General features: G+C 46.6%; 1 protein-coding gene across 2 annotated transcripts in view; it reads right to left on the bottom strand.

The window, feature by feature from the left end:
- Positions 1–690: 690 nt before the first annotated feature.
- The window catches only part of AP3D1 (adaptor related protein complex 3 subunit delta 1), a 240,225-nt gene continuing 217,892 nt past the window's right edge, over positions 691–23,023 (bottom strand). For both annotated transcript variants that reach the window (XM_075352591.1, XM_075352592.1), the window contains exons 28-33: positions 19,527–19,716; positions 19,056–19,144; positions 3,723–3,808; positions 3,129–3,250; positions 2,968–3,047; positions 691–2,746 (exon numbers count right to left, since the gene is read on the bottom strand). In XM_075352591.1, coding sequence (XP_075208706.1) covers positions 2,651–2,746; positions 2,968–3,047; positions 3,129–3,250; positions 3,723–3,808; positions 19,056–19,144; positions 19,527–19,716 — 663 coding nt within the window. In that variant the 3' untranslated portion in view covers positions 691–2,650. The remainder of the gene's footprint in view (positions 2,747–2,967; positions 3,048–3,128; positions 3,251–3,722; positions 3,809–19,055; positions 19,145–19,526; positions 19,717–23,023) is intronic.

Here is a 23,023-nt window from a genome sequence, read left to right as displayed (position 1 = left end):
AGCAGAGAAGCCGCTCTGCTGGAGGTCAGAGTGCATTTTAAATGCCTCACATTGCCCCATCCCTCCAGGCTGCCGCCTCCGGTCTTCCCCCGGAAGTAGAAATATGTTCAGGTGCCACTGGCTCGCACATCATAAGGACATGGCAAAGGCCTGGCACCCTGTGCATGCGCAGCACAGGGATTACCAATTGTCGCATACCACAAGAAAAATGGTGCCGCAGTTCACGCTCGCTAGCTGATCAAGCCCTACTGTGGCACTTTCAGGATCCTACACCAGTCGCAGCTAGGAAGAAGCCACTGCCTGTATAGATCTGGCCAGGTTTATTTTCTTCATACCACCATCTTCATCAGAGGTTCCACATATAAGGACAGAAAAGCAAATGATATGTGGCAGAGGTACCGCAATTTTATTTACGCGGTTTCCTGTCCTTGAAGAGTGAATCCCCTCTCTCGTGTTGGTGTCATGGGTGAGTGAAAAAATTATCTATAACTAGAAGGGGATTAATAGCATCCTCCTTGCCCCCCACCTCATTCTTTTGCAAAGCTGAATATAGTCTTTAAGTTACTCTATTAATGTGATACCTAACAGTCAATTTCTTCTGACTTCACAGCATATAGAATGATTTCCAGTGATCCAGTATTGGAAATCTTAAAAGAAAATTAGCAAACAAAAAACGATTTAAAATGCTGATTCATAACCATTTCTGTATTTTATTGTGGATCATCTTGACACAATTACAGCAGCGTTTCTGGTACCTTTTCTCTGACCTCTTCAAGGGAATGCGAATAGCAAATTGAACACATACAGATTGAAAACTTCAAGAATCACCAAACATGAATCTGAATAGAAGATCTTCTACATGCGGTTATATTAGAGGGCAAGGCTGGGGTCAAAAAACCAAGAAAGTTATATTAGACAAAATTCTTTTAAGAAATAACCGAGATCTGAGACCAGGAAATACGATGGGGGAAGACCCAGACATAGAACACACCAAAAGCAGTGCAAAAGGGTAGGGGCATGTAACAGGAAGAATTTCACAAATATATTATCATGTGGGTACATAAAAATAAATGGAAACCTACAAACTGTAGGCATCAAAAACAGCTATTATATTATAGAACAGAGATGACTAATAATGTCTCTGCTGTATCCAGTCTAGGAAGCAGAATTAAACTGCTCTTCCCTATAACCTGGGCAGTATTTTACAGACCCGTTCAGAGACTTGGTATTTCAGAGTATACAATACTAAACGTGGTGTAGAAGTATAATGGAGAAAGCTGTTGCCATGTTCCCACTATATCACACTTGGTACAAAGAGCAGGTTTAGTGTTTCTAATGGTGCAACAACCAGTCTGATTTCTATTCAGATGCATTAAAGACTTGCATCACTTTGGATTTGCAAGAATTACACCGTATCTCCAGGGTTCTAAAAGACAAAAGAAAGCCTTGCAAAACCAAACTAAAGGTGCAAGCTATATACACAGCAATAATGAACAGTCCTTCATTTTCTAACCACATCATAAATACAATTTGTACATGAGTAGTGGTACTGTATCTTGATAATGTTGCAGTCCTTTTCGGTAGGAGAATCAACTTATCTTCTCTGACGGTTCTACATAATTTGTTACGCACTTGCCTACATCAGGAAGATTTATTAAGGCACCACCAGTTATTTTCCAAGGTCCTCACATGATTTGTGAGTCAGGACACCTTTTACCTTTACGAATATGCAGTATGATATATAGCTTGTTATGAAGGTAAAACAGGTATTGATTTTGCATGTAATCAGACAGACAGCACACATTTTGGGGGTGTCGGGAGAACTTAAGAGTCATAACTAAAACAAGTGAAAACACACAAAAGGAAACAATAGGACACACAAACACATAAGACTAGTTAACAAAACATGGAATTTCCAGGATTTTTTTTTTTACGTTTCTGCTTAGGAATGTCTTACTGGCCCCTCCAAAGAAAAAAAAAATCTATTTAGATATCTATCTCCAATAGCATGATTCCATGTGAGACTGATATTAAGCTAAATCAAGCAAGATTGATATATTTTGCTGTTCTGACCGACAATTCATGCATAACCGCAGAAAAGGCATAAGATTTAGTTTTATCACCCCAATGCTAATATTGCCATTCTAAGCGACTCAATACTGTTATATTCACTAGTCCAAAATCTCCAATATAGATACAGTGCAAGCCGCAGCAATTGTTCCAAATAGGTTTCTTTATAATTTAACATTGGAGGAGTCATGTGTCTATACAGCCCAAAGTAAGCTCAAATAAACCTTGTGGTAGAAAAAACAACTAGATTCATTCTGAGCTTACTAACGAGCATATTGGCAGTATAAATTACTTTGGGAAGTCAACCATCAATAAAACAGTTGTTTAACTGCTACATTGGGATATCGCAAACTAATGTTTGGAAAAGAAAAAAATTGAGGGCCAGCTTATAATAAAATTAAGCATAATAAAAAAAAACGAACACTTCCAGATGACCGAAAAATTGGGCCTCCTGTAACGATGACGGTCTTGAACATGCGGTTGTGTGCCAGCTTTTCACTTTCAGTTCTGTGAGAGTGCACCTTGCAGGAGGGGCAGAGAGGAGGTGGGGTAAAAACGAGAGGCGAGGTTGCCCTCTTGTTCAAGATTCGGACAGTGTTGCTTTGATCTCGCTGAGAAGGCTGCTGAGGAGGGCTGCTTCGTTGCACTTGCCATCAATAGATATAGACTTGTCACCCTTTGTAAGAAAAAAAGAAACATACTGAGATAATGTATAGAACAGAAGATAACTGAGCAAATCATCTGGGAAAAGAATTTAGATTCAGATGAAAGTTATGATTTGCAATGGTTCCTGATATTATAGTATAGAGCACAATACAAAGCAGGAAACAACAGTCACTAAATAGGTTTGAATATTTTCTTTCCTAATTTGTGGGATTTGGAGAGAACCGTACTTACCATTTTCACCAGTAGACATGTGTGGTGTCCCTGGATGGATCGACTGTACATTGATGCACAAGAATCAACTCGTTCAACCACTTGAAAGAAAAAGAAGTCAGATTCTCTTCCCACTAGCATTATTTTGTACACTTTCTACTAATACATCTTGGATCACTCACCTGTAAAATGGTGATAAAAGCAAATTTTTGCTAATAGATGATGAAAAGACAGACTTGTATTTTCCACTTTTAAGGAACTCATTTTAAGGTCTCCTGATTCCAACAACTTTGCAAAAGCATCACTGATGGATAAAGACAATATATTAGTATGGGAAATCTGATAAAAACATAGTTTAATTTCTTACACTGAAATGTACACTATGCTAGGAGCACAACAGAAATAAGTGTAATACTGACACCTCATCTCTGGATAGGCAGCTTGGAGGGAGGTCAGTACAGCAGAGGTGATAGTGCTAGGAGATGATGAGGGCTGATGGAAGGGTTTGTAATGTGACACAGCTAAACTCAGTTGTGCTGCCCCTCTCCCTACCATGACTATCTGAAAGGTGTTACATCATCTGTCCTCTACTCAGCAATTTCTAATCATGCAGGAGGATAACACAGGAGATCAAAGGTATATATAAAAAAAGAAGTTATTCGACTCTGAAGCCACTATTACATAGTGTGTCCAGTTCATCGTGAAACATGTAATGAAAGGTCCTCATGAGGGCAGGGTATTCAAGATGTTAAGAAACATTTATAAAATGATCATACCTGTAGCATGGGGTCATAATTAAATAAGAGGAACAACTGAAACTGATTTTGAAGTCTAATTTTTCATGGGACGAGCCTTCATCATCCTGCGATAGAAGCAAAGAAATGGAAATGATCAATAAAAACTATTTTTAGAAGAAGGTATAAAACTAATCAGAAATACAATATACTGCTTTCTGGAAATGGACCAGGGTGCACACACGTCTTCAGCTTAGAAAATAAACAGAACCTGTGATCCGAATTATGCATGATAAAGGCGGGCAACGTGATGCTGTTAAGACACTTGAGCCTCTTGACCAATCAGCACTGGCTTCCTTCTCCCCGCCTTCGGACGTTTGGAGAAGGAAGTAAGCACAGCGCTCAAATCCTGCTTAAATGTCTAAAGGCGAGAAGAGATGCCGGGTGCTGATTGGGTTGCGGGGCTCACGTGTCAATGTTGTGTGGGTCATGGGAACACAGCTTCAAATATTGCTGGAACCGCTGACCTCCCCCCCCCCCCCAGAGTATAGGCTTATTTATTTTTACAGGGGCGAACAAGTGGAATGAGAAAGGGTTGTACCAGTAGTAGACAACCCCTTTAAAGTAAAGGTATGGCCATAATGGCACTGTTGAACTGATTTGATTGATAGATGCTTAGTGAAAAAATCCGCAGCCTGGTTGTTGTTTAATCATTAGAATTTCCTAAGCTTTGTGGGTGGAACAGTGGGGTGGGAATGTGGGTAGGATCTTCGGCTCTGCCTCAGCCTATTCACTGCTTCTGCTGTCTGTATCTTCTTCCTGTATTAAATTTCCGCTGCTGCAGTCCTAGCTGCAGGTGGTGCTTGCGCAGATTGATCTCCCTGCAGCCTTGAAGAAAATAGAGCTGCAAACACAGATTTAGGCCTCAGTTCAATGACAAGCCAAGATCAATCTATGCAAGCACTGACACCGGTGCCATATTATTGAAGACTGCCAGGAGTCAGTCAGCGCATGTGCCTGAACCGGCATAATTTTACTGCCAGGCGCCATCAATGGTTAGGACCGCACAAAAATTGAAAAAGGAAGAAGATACAGACACAAGAAGCATAGAAAAAGAAAAAAAAAATGTTCAGCTCAACAATGTCATGATGGAAGCACTAATACTGAAAGGTACATGGAAACAGGTGTGTCAGCAACAATCAGAAGGAAAAAGGTAGCAGGTATCAAAAATCAACGGCCAAGAAAAATGGTGATAAAATAATAATAATTGTAAATACTGTAAAAAAAGAGAATTTTGTTACTTACCGTAAATTCTTTTTCTTATAGTTCCGACATGGGAGACCCAGACCATGGGTGTATAGCTTCTGCCTCCGGAGGACACACAAAGTACTACACTCAATCGTGTAGCTCCTCCCTCCTAGCATATACACCCCCTGGTAGCCAGTCCTAGCCAGTTTAGTGCAAAAGCTGAAGGAGGACATCCACCCACAAGTAGAGACAGAGTAAAACCCGGAACAACCGGAACCTCTGTCTACAACAACAGCCGGTGATAACACGCGGAACAAGAAACCTGCCGACAGGCAACAGGGAGGGTGCTGGGTCTCCCATGTCGGAACTATAAGAAAAAGAATTTACGGTAAGTAACAAAATTCTCTTTTTCTTCATCGTTCCTTATGGGAGACCCAGACCATGGGACGTCTCAAAGCAGTCCATGGGTGGGAAATAAACAGAAACTGAGAAGTAGGCAAAACCTAACTTCACAAATGGGCGACAGCCGCCCGAAGGATGCGTCTGCCCAAGCTCGCATCTGCCGAAGCATGAGCATGCACTTGGTAGTGCTTCGAAAAGGTGTGCAGACTAGACCAAGTGGCAGTCTGACAGACCTGCTGAGCCGTAGCCTGGGCCTGAAAGCCTAAGAGGGACCGACAGCTCTGATCAAATGTGCCTTGATCCCCGACGGGAGAGGCACGTGAGTACACTGGTAGGTATCGGAAAAAGGCCGACCTAAACCAACGAGCCAGGGTCGGCTTAAATGCTGAGAGGCCCTTACGCTGACCAGCGGTCAGCACAAAGGAGAGGTGCACCGCCTAAGAACAGCGGTGCGAGACACATAGATCCGGAGCGCCCGCACCAGATCCAGAGTATGCAACGCCCTTTCAAAGCGATGAACAGGAGCCGGACAAAAGGAAGGCAGGAAAAATGCCCCGGTTAAGGTGGAAGCAGCAACCACCTTAGGGAGAAAGTCCGGAGTCGGACGGAGAACCACCTTGTCTTGATGAAGGAGGACTCCGAAGAGAGTGCGGCCACAACAGAGACTCCCTTGAGGGAAGTCATGGCCACTAGAAAGACCACTTTCTGTGAAAGACTAAAGAAACCTCCCTAAGAGGCTCAAGGGGGGGTTTCCGGAAACCGTGAGGACCGAATTAAGGTCCCAGGGCTCCAAAGGCCGCCGGTAAGGCGGAATAATGTGAGATGCGCCCTGCATGAAGGAGCGCACCTGGACCAGCCGGGCGATACGCCGCTGGCACAATGCTGACAGAGCCGAGACCTGTCCCTTAAGGGAATTGAGGGATAGTCCTAGTTGCAGACCGGACTGTAGAAGGGACAGGAGGGTCGGCAAGGCCAAAAAGCCAACGGATACTTCCAAGCTCGAGTCATAGTGGAGATGACTTCAGGAGGGATACCAGAAGTCGTCAAGATCCATGACTCAAACGCCACGCCGTCAATCTGAGAGCCGCAGGTTCTGGCGGAAAGACGGACCTCGTGAGAGAAGGTCTGGACAGTCCGGGAGATGCTATGGCATCTCTACGGACAGACGGAGCAGGTCAGGGTACCAAGCTTGCCTGGGTCAGTCTGGAGTAATGAGAATAACCCGACGGCCCTCCTTTCTGATCTTGCGCAGGACTCTGGGCAAGAACTAGAGTGAAACACGTAAGACAGACGAAGCTGGGACCAAACTTGAACCAGCGCGTCTGCTGCAAAAACCTGAGGATCGTGGAGCCACGGTTTGACGGCTGAGACAATCTGCCTCCCAGTTTTCCACGTCTGAGATGTGGGCTGCGGATATGGTGGACTAGGAGTCCTCCGTCCACTGAAGAATGCGATGAACCTCCAACATTGCCAGGCGGCTGAGTGTCCCGCCCTGGAGGTTGATGTAGGCAAACGCTGTAGCGTTGTCTGACTGGACTCGAATGTGCCTGGCCGCCAACAGATGGCGAAAGGCTTAGAGAGCTAGAAACACAGCTCTGATTTCCAGCACGTTGATCCAGAGGGCTAATTCGGACAGAGTCCAAGTGCCCTGCGCTCCATGGTGGAGATATACTGCTCCCCAGCCGGATAGACTAGCATCTTGGTGAGGATCACCCGGTACGGAGCCAGGAAGGAGCATCCCTGAGACAGAGGGGCCGAAGCCACCACTGAAACGAGCCCCTGGTCTGTGGCGAAGCCACCACCCCGTGGAAGGAGGAAGTCCGCTTGTTCCAACAGCGGAAAATATCCAGCCGCAGAGGACGCAGATGGAACTGGGCAAGGGAATCGCTTCCATTGACACCACCATCTGATCCAGCACCTGTATTAGGTGCCTGATGGAACGACGTCGACCGCCAGCGGAGGGACTGCTGTTTGACTAAGGGCAGCTTCACAAGTGCCGACAGAGTCTCGAATTGCGTCCCTGGGAATATCAACTTCTGGGTCGAAGTCAGAGTGGGCTTGGACAGAATGACAAACCACCCGAATTGGTTAGAGTGGCGAGAGTGAGCGAGGCACTCCGCTAACAGTTTGCACTGGATGAAGCCCAGACTAGAAGGCTGTCCAGGACAAAAGGATCACTGCCAACCCCTAGAGGTGCAGGACCGCAATCACAGCTGCCCCGCCCTTGAGAATACTCGAGGGGCCGTGGCTAACCCCAAGGGAAGAGCCACGAATTGGACCACTCTGAATGCAAAACGTAGCCAACGCTGGTGTGAAACTGCGATTGGCACATGCAGATAGGCATCTCTGATGTCGATGGATGCTAGGGAATCTCCTTGGGTCATTGATTGATCGCAGAGACTCCATGCGAAAATGCCGCACCTGAACATGCTTGAGAAGCTTGAGATCCAGGTCGGAAGGCATCGCCCTCTTCGGGTACTAGGAATAGATTTAAGCAGAAATCTCAGAACCGTTCCCAGTCGGGAACCGGTACAATTACTCCAGTGGCCTGCAAGAATGCCACAGCCTGTGAGAAGGCGGCGGCCTTGGAGCAGGGGGGAGTTGCAGAAAAAATCTGTTTGGCGGGCTGGATAGAATTCTATCCTGTAGCCGTGGGAGATGGTATCTCGCACCCACTGATCGGAGACGTGTTAAAACCATACGTCGCCAAAGTGGGAGAGCCTGCCACCGACCAAGGACGTTGCTGGCGTGGCTAGATAGCCAGGAGGAGGCTGACTTAGTGGCAGCATCTCCTGCGGTCTTCTCGTGCGCCATTTGGGTTTACGATCCTTGGCTGAGCCAGTGGACGAGCCAGATGGAGGAACGAAAAGAACGAAACCTCGACTGATTCGTGCCCTGGACAGGTTTCCTGGTTTAGGTTTGTGGCATGGAAGAACTCTTCCCGCCAAGAGCTTCCTTAATAATTTCATCCAGTTGTTCCCGAATAGTCTGGTCCCTGCCAAAGGGAGCCCAGCAAGGAACTTCTTTAGAAGCATCCGCCCTCCCCTTCCGAAGCCACAGGAGCTTGCGGATAGCGAGGAAATTAGCCGAGGCCACCGCAGTGCGGTGAGAGTGTCCAGCATGGCAGACATGGCATAGGATGAAAAGACTGAAGTCTGGAAGTTAAGGCAACCATTTCGGGCAAAGAGTCCCTGTGAGGGAATGCATCTCCTCCAGAGAAGCAGAGATGGCTTTGAAAGCCGCACTGCTGCAAGAGCTGGGGAGAACGAGGCTCTTGCCGCCTCCATACAGATTTGGCCAGAAGGACAACCTGGCGGACAGCAAAGCCGTAAGTGAGGAGCCATCAGCCACTGATACAACGGTCCGGGCTGAGAATCTAAACACCGGAGGGACCACCTTTGGTGAATGAGCCCGCTCCTTGACCACCTCTGGTGGAAAGGGAAAACTGCCATCAGAACCACGCTTTGGGAAGCGTGTGCCAGAGCAGACCCTGGGCTTGGTCACAGTGGCCTGAAAACTGGAGTGGTGAAGGAACACACTCATTGTTCTCTTAGGCAAGGTAAACTGGTGCCTTTTTGCCAGAGAGGGTTGTTCCTCTGATACTGGCGGATTGAGGTCCAGTACAGAATTAATGTACAGTGGGATCCTTAGAGAGGTGCCGTCAGCCACTGATACAACTATCCGGGCTGAAATACTAGACACCGGAGGGACCACCCTTGGTGAATGAGTCCACTCCTTGACCACCTGTGGTGGAAGGGGGAAACAGTCATCAGAACCCCGCTTTGGGAGCGTTTGTCAGGACAGGCTCTGGGCTTGGTCCAGTGGGCTGAAAACTGGAGTGGTTAAGGAACACACTCCTTGTTCTCTGTAAGGTATACTGATGCCTTTCTGCCAGAGGGGGATACTCCCCTGATACAGGCGGATTGAGGTCCAGTACAAATATAATGGATGCAATCAAATCATTAGCATCTGCATCACCTTTGGACAGATCAATGGCACATTAAGTAGCATCCGAGCCCCCAGTAAAGACATCCTCCTCGTCCAGTGAGTCAGCTCGTGAATCAGAGCTGCGGGATGGGGAGGACAGGGGACCCTGCGTCTCCATTTTAGGAGGACGGGGACTGAGACCAGATAAAGAGTCCTCTGAGAGCTTGCTGAGCAAGCCGTAGCAGCAGAAGCGCCCTGAAGGGGGCTAATGCATGCTCAGCACCACCGGTGCAGCTGGAGGGACCACTAATGAGCCTCCAGGCTGAGGGACCACTGTGTTAATGAGCTCAGTACAGGCAGTACGAGTCTACATGCAGTGCATATTGAGAACAGTCTTGCAGCCTTGCTCTGATGTGAGACATGCTGCAGAAGTGGGGGCTCTGTGAGGGAATGCATCTCCAGAATGACCCCCAACAGAGAATATAAACAGAGAATATAAGCAGCTGCACAACTGGAGGTTGTGGCTTGCCAGACCGTTTAACATACATTTCTGTGCCCTCCAGTCCCCCAGCCCAGGCCCCCATTTGTCACAATGTGGTATCTCTGTGTCTATGCAGACATTGAGAACGCTGATAAAATGGCGACCGGAGCGAGGAGAGGGGGCGGGGCCTACTCAGAGCAGGCAAATGATGCAGACAGGGGAGGGAATCTTTCCTCAGTGAGTAGTATCCGTTCCCTGTGCTGCACAGCCGCTGGGCGGAGCCACACTGTCCCTCTGCATAACTAATATGCAGGGGCAGTGAAACCGAAACTAGGCCTCAGGCGAAGCCGGGGCCTAGATTTAAACATGCGGCCGGCATGCAGGCACCATCGGCGCGGTTCTCCAGTGAAAACTGGAGCACACGCCAGTGAAAACTGGAGAACCGGCCGGAAATGTTACCACAGACATATAACACACTCCCCCCAATAAATAAAGTACAAGGGACCCCTGGAAAGACCACCTTCTGTGGTAAAGACGTCTCAATACTTAGCTTTTGAGATGCAGGGCCATGTCCCTGGGGGGGGGGGTTAAACGCTCCGTCCGGCAGAATCCTGAACAGGGCTGCGGATGGAGACCGGTCTCCTGCAAAGCAGTGAGAACCGTGTTGGCTCCCACTTCAAGCCAGAGCCCCAGGGGATGGTGAAGGAGCGCGGCATGTGAAGGCTCCAGCCTTGTAAAATCAACCTTAACAGCACCGCCGACAGTGGGGTGAGGAGGGACATGCCGGGAGTCCAGACTGGACCCGCTTTTCTTCCAAATCTTTGAAATCCAAAAAAATCAAAAATCAGAGAATGCATGTGTGTGTGTGTGTACCTCCTGAACACAAAGCATTGAAACTGGCTAGGACTGGCTACCAGGGGGTGTATATGCTAGGAGGGAGGAGCTACACGTTTGAGTGTAGTACTTTGTGTGTCCTCCGTAGGCAGAAGCTATACACCCATGGTCTGGGTCTCCCATAAGGAACGATAAAGAAATGTAAATGTACAAACTGAAGAGATATACATTTTACGTGTTTCGGACGAACAGTCCTTAGTCATAATCAGACTATGACTAAGGACTGTTCGTCCGAAATGCACAAAATATCTAAAGTATTGTCAATATTTTTTTTTAATGTCATCGCCATTTTTCTTGGGCGTTGATGCTGGATACCTACTACCAGACACCAGAGGCAGTTGTGGGACCGGGGCAGAGCCGAAAGCCATACCCATAGCCCTGCCCCAATGTATCAAAAGATCAGGAAACAAATGTCTAATGAGGATTAACCCCTTACTGGCAAGACCTGTTCTAACCTTCCTGACAAGGCCAAAGTTTACAATTTAGACCAGTGTCACTTCATGAGATAATAAATCTGGAAAGCTTCAATAAATCCAAGTGATTCAGATTGTTTTTCATGACATATTGCACTTCATGTTAGTGATACATTAATGTAAATTTTTTGTTTGTAAAAATATTGGAATTTTGAAGAAAATGTTAAATTCTCAATTTTCAAACATTTAATTTTTAAGCCCTTAAACCAGAGTTATGTCACACTAAATAGCTAAGAAATCCCATTTCCCACATCTCTACTTTACATCAACACCATTTTTTAAAATAATTTTTTGTTTTTTTAGGAAGCTATAAGGGTTAACAAATTATCAGCAATCTCTCATTTTTCCAAAATAATTTACAAAGTATTTTAATTTTTTTCAGGGACCATCACATTGGAAGTGATTGAGGGGCCTGAATGACAGGAAATAAAAAGTGACACCGTGTAGGCGCAGAAGGAAGTTTATTAAAGAAGTTGTCCAGTTACCAAAACTGATTTTTTTTTTCTGATAAATCTTGCTAATATGTGCCCCTCAACACATCTATTATGTTTTTTCAGCAAAATTACCTTTTATTGTGCACTAGCAGCACATGCTCATTGCTGGCTCCAGCTCTGATGGGGTTAATCTCTCCTCTGACTTCCTGTGTTCAGTTCCTACAAGTACCAGAATTCTTTGTGGCTCTAAAGCGGTGTCTAGCTTATCTAACACACCCACTGTGTGTAACACTCCCCTCAGCTCTCCACCCAAAGCCTCCTCCCTGCCTCTTCCCTGTGTGGATGCCCTGAGAGAAATCACAGAGACAGCAGCAGCTCCCAGCTCTGCACACAACCAGGGGAAGAAAGTGTGTGTGAGTGTGTGTGTGTGTGTGTGTGTGTGAGAGAGTGAGTGAGTGTGTGTGAGTGAGTGTGTGTGAGTGTGTGAATGTGAGTGTGTGTGAGTGCGAGTGCGTGTGTACAGAAATTATGATTAGCCGGCGCAACATGTGAAAAAAATAATTGGGGGAAAAAAAGTGACGGGGTGATGAGATTGCTTTTTTCCCTCTTGCCTAGTCTGTGTGTCGTCCCTATCATCCGCAAACCGCATATGACCGGATCCTGTGGATTAAATGTGCAACGCATGCAACCGTTATTTTACCGGATCCTTCTGCAGCGGGACACAGAATTTATCGTCCGGCGCTGGAGTCAACTGACTCCTGATCTCACAGCCCGCACACGCTGCAATGGTTGCAGGTGGGCTCATTCACATGACCGTTCCGTTTGTCCTGGTCAGTTCCTGTTTTTTTGCGGCCCCACAGACAGGACCATCTTTTCAATGTCTTTTGTGTAGGATCGGATGGTACACGGTAGCACTTCCATGTGCATCCGATCCTACAAAAAAAAAAAACACATCGGATGCCGTATGTCCGCTCCGTTATTATGGAACATGTCCTATTCTGTTCCGTAATAACGAACCGTGACTCAATACAAGTCAATGGGTCCGCAAAATTCCTGGAAGCAACACGGAAGCACTTCCATGTGACTTCCGTTGGGTGCCCATGCAGTCAGTGTCCCGCTCCAGCCCCAGCCCCGCGGCTGCCCGCTCAGCAGTGTCAGCAGCGGCCCACACTGCAGTGTCAGCAGCCGCGGGGATGACAAGCACTACCGTCAGAAGGTTAGTAAGTTCATTACATACGGTGATGAAGTCCTGCCCTCCTGACGTCAGCGGTCGTCACTGCCTTCTATGCCCACCGCTTGTCACATCACCTCTCGCTGTCGACCCGAGACTGTGACTAGTGGTGACATCACGGGCCGCTCGCGATACTTTGTGAAGGCGGCGGTCATTGAACTCTGTGACAGCGCTGCTGTCAGGAGTTCAGCGCTCATCGCAGGTAATATACCTCGCTAACCTCCTGATAGCAGCACTCGTCATGCCCTGCAGTGACCTGGGCTGACCTATTGATGTTAGGTCAGGTCACTGCACGGCTCTCCCAGCAAATAGGGAACATTCTGTTCTTCATTGACTGGGACATTGACTATGGTATGGATCATCGTGGGACCCCCTTGTATTACACCAGACCTGGATTTGTTTTTTTTTCTAAGAAATTGGTGAAAGAGGGAATGTGTTGGGGAGTGTTTTTTCAAATAAAAATGTGTTTGTAGTCTTTTTTTTTTTTTTTTTTATTACTGCCTGGGTTGGTGATGTCGGGTATCTGATACACGCCTGACATTACTAACTCCAGGGCTTTATGCCAGGTGACATTACACATCTGGTATTAACCCCATATATTACCCCGTTTGCCACCGCACCAGGGCAACGGGATGAGCTGGCGCGAAGCACCAGGACTGGCACATCTAATGGATGCGCTACTTCTAGGGCGGCTGCAGCCTGCTATTTTTAGGCAGGGGAGTGTCCAATAACGGTGAACCTCCCTAGTCTGAGAATACTAGACCACAGCTGTCCGCTTTACCTTGGGCTGGTGATCCAATTTCGGGGGACCCCGTGTTTTTTGTTTTAAATTATTTATTTAATTTAAAATAACAGTGTGGGGGGGCCTCTGTTTTGGATTACCAGCCAAGGTGAAGCTGCCAGCTGTGGTTTGCAGGCTGCAGCCGTTTGCTTTACCCTAGCTGGCTACAAAAGATAGGGGGACCGCATGTCATTTTTTTTTTTTATTTTTTGGCTAAATACAAGACTAAGCACCTTAGTGCCACATGACAGTCACAAAAGGGTGCCAGCTTAGAATATGCAGGGGGTAGCACATTATATATGTCTTTATCTATCTATCCAGCCGTCTATTCATTCATTCATCCCTCTATCCCTCTGTCTCTATATCTATCCATCTCTATATCTACTCATCTATTTATCTTTCTTGCTGCTTCTGTTTTTTGCGGTCCGCAAAAAAAACCGGAAGGCACGCAGATTTCACACGGATGCCACTAGGATGCATCCGTGAAAAAAAGGACCGTTTTTGTGGCCCGCAAAAACGGAACGGTCATGTGAATATAGCCTTAACAGCAGTCGCTGCCTGCTGCCGATCACATGTGACCGTGTGCGGGCTGTGTGTGTGGGCTGTGTGTACAGGAGTTCAGCTGAGTTCAGATAAGCTGACTCAAGTGTCGGCCGATCATGCTGGGGCCACACGGGGATTACTGCGATCCCCTCGCATTACACTCGGCTCACGCTCAGTACAGCAGAGCTGAGTGTCATGCGTGTGTCCCTGCGACTGAGGTCCGACTGGGTGAGCAGACCTCAGCTGCGGGGGGCGGTCCGCCACTCGAGGGGTGGGCCAGCACTGAGGAGTGGTGGGAGGGATTTCTCTCCCTCTCTCCTCCGTAGTTCACCGATGTAACGCAAGTGCAGTGCGATTTTTCTCTCACCACATACACTTGAATGGGTAAAAGAGAGAGTCTTGCATTACAGTTGCAGCATGCTGCGATTGTTTTCTCGGTCCAATTAGGGCGGAGAAAATAATCGCTCATGTGCGCTGACACACAGGCTAATATTGGTCCGAATGGAATGCGATGTTTTATCGCACTCCACTCACACTGTGTTTCTCGCCGTGTGGCTTAGACCTTATTTGTTCTATGTCCCCCTGCATCCATCGCAGCGTGTGCAGGCTGGAGTTCAGCTGAGTTCAGATCAGCTGACTCCAGTGCTGGACTGAACTCCGCTGACCTCACAGCCCGTACACGCTGCAATGGATGCAGGGGGACACAGAACAAGTAATCGGCCGACACTGGAGTCATCTGATTACTTGGGATGAATTGAGCAGTAAAATGCTCTGGTGCTCGATGGGCGAACCCCATGTCGATTTTAATCACATTGTTTGTGGGCTCCCGCTGTATTTTCTATTGCTAAGGGTAACCCAAGCAGCTACTGGCTGCTAACCCCCGCTGCTTGGTGTTACTTTCACTGGCAATAGAAATGAAGGGAAGCATTTTTTTTTTTTTATTATAAAGGTTTTTGCCTGAAAACTTTTTTAAAAAAATGACGTGGGCTTCGCCATATTTTTGTATGCTAGCCAGGTACAGCAGGCAGCTACGGGCTGTCCCCAACCCCCAGCTGCCTAATTGTACCCAGCTGGGAACCAAAAATATAGAGAAGCCCTTTTTTTTTTTTATTTCATGAATTTCACGAATTTTTGAGTCCAGCCGGGTACAACTAGGCAGCTGAGGATTGGAATCCGCAGTGCAGGGTGCCCACTCTGCGAATTGCAGTCCGCAGCCACCCCAGAAAATGGCGCTTTCATAGAAGCGCCATCTTCTGGCGCTGTATCCAACTCTTCCAGCTGCCCTGGTGACTGGTGGCTCGCTGGGTAATAATGGGGTTAGGGCTAGCTGTAAATTATAAGCTGGCCCTAAGCCCAAAATTCATGGGGTCACGCCAATATTAGACATGGCCACCATGAATTTCTAGTAAAGATTAAAAAAAACACACCACACAGAAAAATATTTTTATTAGATATAAAACAACACAATTAGTGACTTCATCTTTATTGAAATAAAGAACCCCCCTCCGCAGTAATCCTGGGTCAAGGGTCCCGCGCCGTCCAATCCGGATCCAATATCATCTGATCGGTTTGCTGGAAGGCAAAGCGATCAGATGATGTCAGGTTAAAGGACATGAATCACACGACACAGCAGTTGATTGTATAAAAGCCGGTTATACAATCAGCTGATGCATCAGTGAAAAAAAAAAATACTCACATGTGCTGATTACCGACAGCTCCTGGAGCGATCGGACGGGAGTCTGATCCCGTCAGATCGCTGCCGGTAATCAGCTGATGAAGTCTCCTGCCAGCCGGGCGCTAAAAAGATGGCATCACCGCGAGACTACGATCAGCTGATGCGTCAGGTGACCGCATCAGGTGATCAGCGCCAGGTCCTGCAGGCATCGGACATGCCCGGAGAGTCTGCACACAGCCGGAGCGGCGGTCCTGGGAGAGGAGCTGTGAGGACATGGTACCGGGAGTCTGCAGACAGGTGAGTATGACATTTTTTTTTTCTATTGTTCACTTTTGATTTAGCAGCTGCCTCCATCTCCCGCCCGTACATTGCGCCGCACGGGAGATGACATGGCACCGGACGGGAGATGGAAGCGGTGGTGACGGTACCGGGAGGATTCACGCTTCTGTGTTTAATGACAGAAGGAATCCTCTTCCTGTACACGTCACTTTACTACCCACCCCTTGCGTATATAGCTGCGTTTTTAGTCATAGAAACGCACTAAAACGCAGCTATATTTGCAAATTGTGTTTTTCATTGCGTTTTTGAACATCTCATTCAACTCAATGGGTGTAAAACGCTGTGAAAAAACACAAAAATAATTGACATGCTGCGTTTTTGTGGGCACCACAAAAACGCAGCTGAAAAAAATGCTGTGTGCAGACAGCAAAAATGAAAACTCAGACTTTGCTGGGGAAGCAAAGTCATGCAGTTTTCTGAGCAAAAACGCAGCGAAAAACGCACTGTGTGAACTTACCCTTAGTTGGTGACATGCAGCACCGCAGGTGACAGAGCAGAGCAAGTTGGTGACATGCTCTGCTCTGACACATAGTGTGCTGCATGTCACTAACTGTATCCACTCTGGGACTTGTGCAGGTGACTGGATGATACATGTCACTAACTTGCTCCACTCTGTGACTTTTGCTGCATTGTACCAACTGTATACACTCTCACCTGCACCACAAGTCCCAGAGTGGAGACAGATAGTGACACATAGCAAACTATGTGTCAGAGCAGAGCATGTCACTGTCTCCACTCTGGGACTTGTTGTGCAGGTGACCGGATGCTACATGTCACTAACTGTCTCCACTCTGGGACTTGTTGTGCAGGTGAAAGTGTATACAGTTGTTACTATGCAGCAGAAGTCACAAAGTGGAGCAAGTTAGTGACATGTAGCATCCGGTCACCTGCACAACAAGTCCCAGAGTGGAGACAGTGACATGCTCTGCTCTGACACATAGTGTACTATATGTCACTATCTGTCTCCACTCTGGGACTTGTTGTGCAGGTGACAGAGTGGAGCAGATTGGTCCCATGCAGCGTCCGGTCACCTGTGCTGCTGGTAGGAACACATGATCACATTGCCGACACTGCCCGCTCTCCTGACAGCTGAGCACAGCGGGCTGGTGGACAGTGTGATCACATACTTGCGTGACAGGGGGGATTTCAGCAAACCCCCCCTGTACTCCACACTGGAGCCAGTACCTCCCACAGCTGACCGATGGTAAGCGGCGCGCTCTGCCTTCACCGCTCCACACTGGCGTCCTCCGGATCCTCCCCTCGATGCTGGGCTGTGCCATGCGGTAGTCACCGCCCACAGCTCTGTCACTCAGTGTGAGTGGCGCCGGCATCCTCTGACGTACCCGACAAGTTTGGGAGCCCGGAAATGCCGGGACGTCAGAGGATGCTGGCGGCCACAGCTCCAGGGGGTCATGTGACAGGCACTGAGCGTGCAGGATAGCGCCGCTCAGTGCCAGAACTGGAAATACAAGCCAATGGAGAAGATGCATACAATGGTAAGTGACACTCATTGGGAAAATAAAAAAAATGGGTGAACCACCCCTTTAAAGTTAATGCATAAGAAAGCCCTCAGTTTGCGGAAAAAAGCAGACTAGGGACATGAATTACTGGAACCATGTCCTGAGGTCTCAAGAGACCAAGATAAACTTATTTGGTTCAGATGGTGTCCAGAGTGTGTGGCGGCAACCAGGTGAGGAGTACAAAGACAAGAGAGTGTCTAGCCTACAGTGAAGCATGGTCTTAGTCATGTCTGGTTTGGGGCTGTATGAGTGCTGCCGGCTGTGGGGAGCTACAGTGCATTGAGGGAACCACGAATGCCAACAAGCATGTGACATACTGAGTCACAAGGCAGTATTCCAACGTGATAACCCCAAATACACCACCAAGATAACCACCCCCTTGCTAAAGAAACTAAGGATAAAAGATGCTGGACCGGCCAGGCATTTCTCCAGACCTAAATCCTATTGACCATCTATGAGGCATCCTCAAACCGTAGCTGGAGAAGCACAAGGTCTCTAACATCCACCAGCTCTATGATATTGTCATGGAGGATGAAAGACGATTACACTGACTTCTGTAGAGCTCTACTAAACTCCATTCCCAAAAGAGTTAAGGTAGTGCTTGAAAATAATGGTGGCCACACAACAAAACCTACTGAAAGAAAACGCAAGGCCAAAAGCTCTTTAACGTCAATAAATGACTTATTACTGCTGACACTCAATTTTAACTGCTCAGACAAATAACACTGCATTATTTGCCTGAGTGCTAAACCTAGGCCCCAAATGAGGGAAAATACTTGTATTCTCCAAATATTTTGTTTTCTTCAAATGTTGGTAGGCAGCTCATTTGAAATGGACTGCAAAACAATTAGGACTAGGACTACTCCGCGACTTGTGAACGCCACAAATACAAATAAGGGTTGTCAATGGGGTCAGATCTCTACCAGGTCACACTTGCTTGCAGTTGGACTGTGATCTTATTTACAGTCATTACTTGTGATGTTGATGAGCAACACTGAGCTATAATCAAAGTATCTGACCAAAAATCCCCATATGACTAGCTTTTAGTAAAGTGAATAATCTCTCAACAAGCAAACTGGTTAAGTTGATATGTCAAGCATCAGTGATTCCTGCATGGAAAGAGCACTGGAAGACAGGAGAATTATCCAACTGCTTAAACTAAGTAAAATTATAATTTAAAAGAGAAAAAATAATCAAACTTTTCACCAGCTCTATAACACAGATTAGCCAGAGCATGTATCGTATGTAAGGTTGAGCCACATCTCCAAACCTAAGTTGAAAGTCTTCTGTTAGGTGGTAGAACTACTTCTTTGGGGCATCTAATACATTGCCAAAGTGATGGTTAAGAAAAGGTTCTCCTCAAAATATTAATGTGTGAAATAAAATACGGCATAGCAAATGTTATTGTAAAACAAAATAGGACTTACCTTTACTATGAATGCCAATGTTCCTTTCAGTTTCTGAGGCATTACAATACTTTGGACAGTGAAGACAAACTGAGCTTCATTAGAAATGCCTGGATAAAAACATGGAAAAAGAATATTACTACTCTGTTAGCCAGTACATAGAAAAATTGTCAAAACTGATGGAGACCACAGTGGTGGATAGCATTGAGGATTCACAATTTTGGATAGAAAGTCACTTGTTCAGTCATTTCCCGGAGAAAAAGCTTATTCAGCTTCTCCCTACCACTCTGTTTCAATAGAGAATGGCACAAGCAGACAGCCACCTCTCTGCCAAGGACTAGGGCCCTTTTCTCCCTCCCTTTGGATTGGTGGTGGAAGTGATCGGACCCCCACCGAGCACAGTAGGGAGACAACTCTACCAGACATTCACTTTGAAAAACTAAAAATAAATTTGTGTCTAGAGAATTAGATATTTAATGTCACCAAACCCACCTGGAGGCAACTGGAACGGAATCGGTATTCCATCGTGCACAGAAGATCCTTCAGGCCTTTGCATTTTGGTATTTAAGGAGTCTAAAACGTTCAACTCCATATTTTTAAGGAAGCTTTGACTCTGGTTTTCTAAGATAATGGAGACTGTGACCTGACTCTCCTTCTGTAAATCCCCTTGAATGTCATACATCTATTATAAAGAAAAAGTACAATTTTACAATATTCCATAAAGAAAAATAGTCATGTTCTTTATTGCTCAAATTTTGAGCCATTTGTCTTCTCTGACATGAAATGCTAGTATACTGAGAATACTAAATATGCTAGATATTTCTTTATTATATATGGGGACTAAAGAATTAGCAACAAAAGTGAGTACACCCCCAAGTGAAATTGGCCAAATTGTGTCATTTTCCCTCCCCGGAATCATGTGACTCAGTATTACAAGAATAGAAGAGGAAGACCGCTTTTAAAGTAAGGTGAAAAAAAGGAAATCCTTTAGGGTATGTGCGCACTAGGCGTTTTTTTTCACGCTGCGTTTTTATGTGCGTTTGTCTCAAAAAACGCACCCGCGGCTAAAAAACGCGACAAAAACGCATGCGTTTTTGCCGCGATTTGGTGCGTTTTTTGCTGCGTTTTTGCTCATTGCGTATTTAATCAGTGCACAATGCCATTAAAGATTGTTGATGAAAAAAAAAAAAAAGGTCTGATGTCATTTCCTTCTTCAAAATGTTCATTGTATGCAGGAGAGCAGACAGCTGCAGAACTAGTGTATGCAGGAGAGCAGACAGCAGCTGCAGAACTACAAGGCTCAGCATCCTCCATTCACTAGTGTATGCAGGAGAGCAGACAGCAGCTGCAGAACTACAAGGCTCAGCATCCTCCATTCACTAGTGTATGCAGGAGAGCAGACAGCAGCTGCAGAACTACAAGGCTCAGCATCCTCCATTCACTAGTGTATGCAGGAGAGCAGACAGCAGCTGCAGAACTACAAGGCTCAGCATCCTCCATCCAGGACTGTATGCAGTTTTTTGCCCAAAAAGAAAAAAAAAATGACATGGGCTTCGCCATATTTTTGTATGCTAGCCAGGTACAGCAGGCAGGTCCAGGCTGCCCCCAGCTGCCTTTTTCTACCCGGCTGGGAACCAAAAATATAGAGAAGCCCTTTTTTTTTTAATTATTTCATGAATTTCATTAAATAATTAAAAAAAAAAAAAATGACGTGAGCTTCGTTTAATTTTTGAGTCCAGCCGGGTACAACTAGGCAGCTGGGGATTGGAATCCACAGTGCAGGGTGCCCAAGCTTTCTGGGCACCCCCACTGCGAATTGCAGTCCGCAGCCACCCCAGAAAATGGCGCTTTCATAGAAGCGCCATCTTCTGGCGCTGTATCCAACTCTTCCAGCTGCCCTGATGCCGGGTGGCTATCTGGGTAATAATGGAGTTAGGGCTAGCTGTATATTATCAGCTAGCCCTAAGCCCGAAATTCATGGTGTCACGCCAATATTAGACATGGCCACCATGAATTTCTAGTAATGATAAAAAAAAAAAAAAACACAACACACAGAAAAATATTTTTATTAGAAATAAAACACAACACAATTAGTGACTCCATCTTTATTGAAATAAAGAACCCCCCTCCGCAGTAATCCTGGGTCAGGGTCCCACGCCGTCCAATCCGGATCCAATATCAACTGATCGGTTTGCTGGAAGGCAGAGCGATCAGATGATGTGTCAGGTTCTAGGGGCTGAAGCACATCACACATCAGCTGATTGTATAATCAGCTTTTATACAATCAGCTGATGCATCGGTGCAAAAGAAAAAAAAAAAAAATAAATAAATACTCACGTCTGTGCTGATTACCGGCAGCTCCTGCAGCGATCGGATGAGAGTCTGATCCTGTCCCATCGCTGCAGGAGCTGCCGGTAATCAGCTGATGAAGTCCCCTGACGGCAGGATCAGCGGAGAGCCGGCCGGGCGCGAAAAAGCCGGCGGCACCGCGAGAATTACGATCAGCTGATGTGTCAGGTGACTGCATCAGGTGATCCACGGCCAGGTCCTGCAAGCTTCGTACGTGCCCCGGGGAGACTGCACACAGCCAGAGCGGCGGTACCGGGACAGAAGCGGGCATGGCACCGGGACCCTGCAGACAGGTGAGTATATATGACATTTTTTTTTTTTCCTACTGTTCACTTTGGCTTTCGCCGCTGCCTCCACCTCCCGCCCAGACATGGCGCCGCACGGAGCTGACATGCACCGGGTGGGTTGTAGACGCAGCGGTGACGGTACCGGGAGGATTCATGCTTCTGTGTTTACCAACAGAAGGAATCCTCTTCCTGTACACGTCACTATACTGCCCACCCCTTGCGTTTATAGCTGCGTTTTTAGTCATAGAAACGCGGCTATATGCGTTTTTCATTGCGTTGTTGAACATCTCATTGAACTCAATGGGTGAAAAACGCAGTGAAAAACGCAGAAATAATTGACATGCTGCATTTTTGTGGTCACCACAAAAACGCAGCTACAAAAAAACGCTGTGTGCGGACAGCACTTCTGAAAACCCATAGACATTGCTGGGGAAGCAATGTCACTGCGTTTTCAGCACAAAAACGCGGTAAAAACCGCCGCTAAAAACGCGGCAAAAACGCCTAGTGCGCACAAGGCCTTAATCTGCCATCATGCAACATTTCGACCTGTCATACATCTTTTTCAAGCAGACCTAAGACAGGTCAAAACGCTTCATGATGGCACATTAAAGGATTTTCTTTTTTCCACCTTATTTTGGATGCAGGCTTCCTCTTCTATTCATGGCCTGCTCCAGGTTGACTCCCTGGCATACATGACTTGCCTCCTTATTGGGTTTATTGCCCTTTTGAGGTCCTATGGAATGCTGAGAACAATCTTTTTTTCATTGAATTTATTAGTGTTACAAGGTCTCAGGCGTGTATGTGGAGCAGGTATGTTACATGTCGCTGACACACTCTCATACTAGTCACTGCAAGATCAACATGACACCTCATGGGAAAGAATTTGTCTGAGGATCTGAAAAAGAGTATTGATGCTGTACATAATGATGGCCTAGGCTACAATAAGATCCACAACACCCTGAAACGGAGCTGCAGCACGGTGGCCAAGACCATACAGAAGTTTAACAAGACAGGTTTCACTCAGAACAGGCCTCGCCATGGTAGACTAAAGAGGTTGAGTGCACATACACCGCATCATATCAAGAGGTGGTCTTTTCAAACTAGATGTATGGGATAATGGGGTGGGAGGGTCAGCCTGTTCATGCTCAGATCATACACAGCACAGTGCACAAATTGGCCTGCATGGCTGTCATACCAGAAGGAAACTGTTTCTAAGGATGATGCACAAGGAAGCCCGCAACCAGTTTGCTGAAGACAAACCGGCATAGATTACTGGAACCATGTCCTGTGGTCTGATGAGATTAAGTTAAACTAATTTGCTTCAGATTGTGTCAAAAGTATTTGGCAGCAACC

This window comes from Anomaloglossus baeobatrachus, chromosome 1 (assembly GCF_048569485.1).
Source record: "Anomaloglossus baeobatrachus isolate aAnoBae1 chromosome 1, aAnoBae1.hap1, whole genome shotgun sequence".
Classification (NCBI taxonomy): Eukaryota; Metazoa; Chordata; class Amphibia; order Anura; family Aromobatidae; genus Anomaloglossus; species Anomaloglossus baeobatrachus.
Note: the sequence above shows the minus strand (reverse complement) of the source record. Positions and strands in the feature narration are given on the sequence as shown.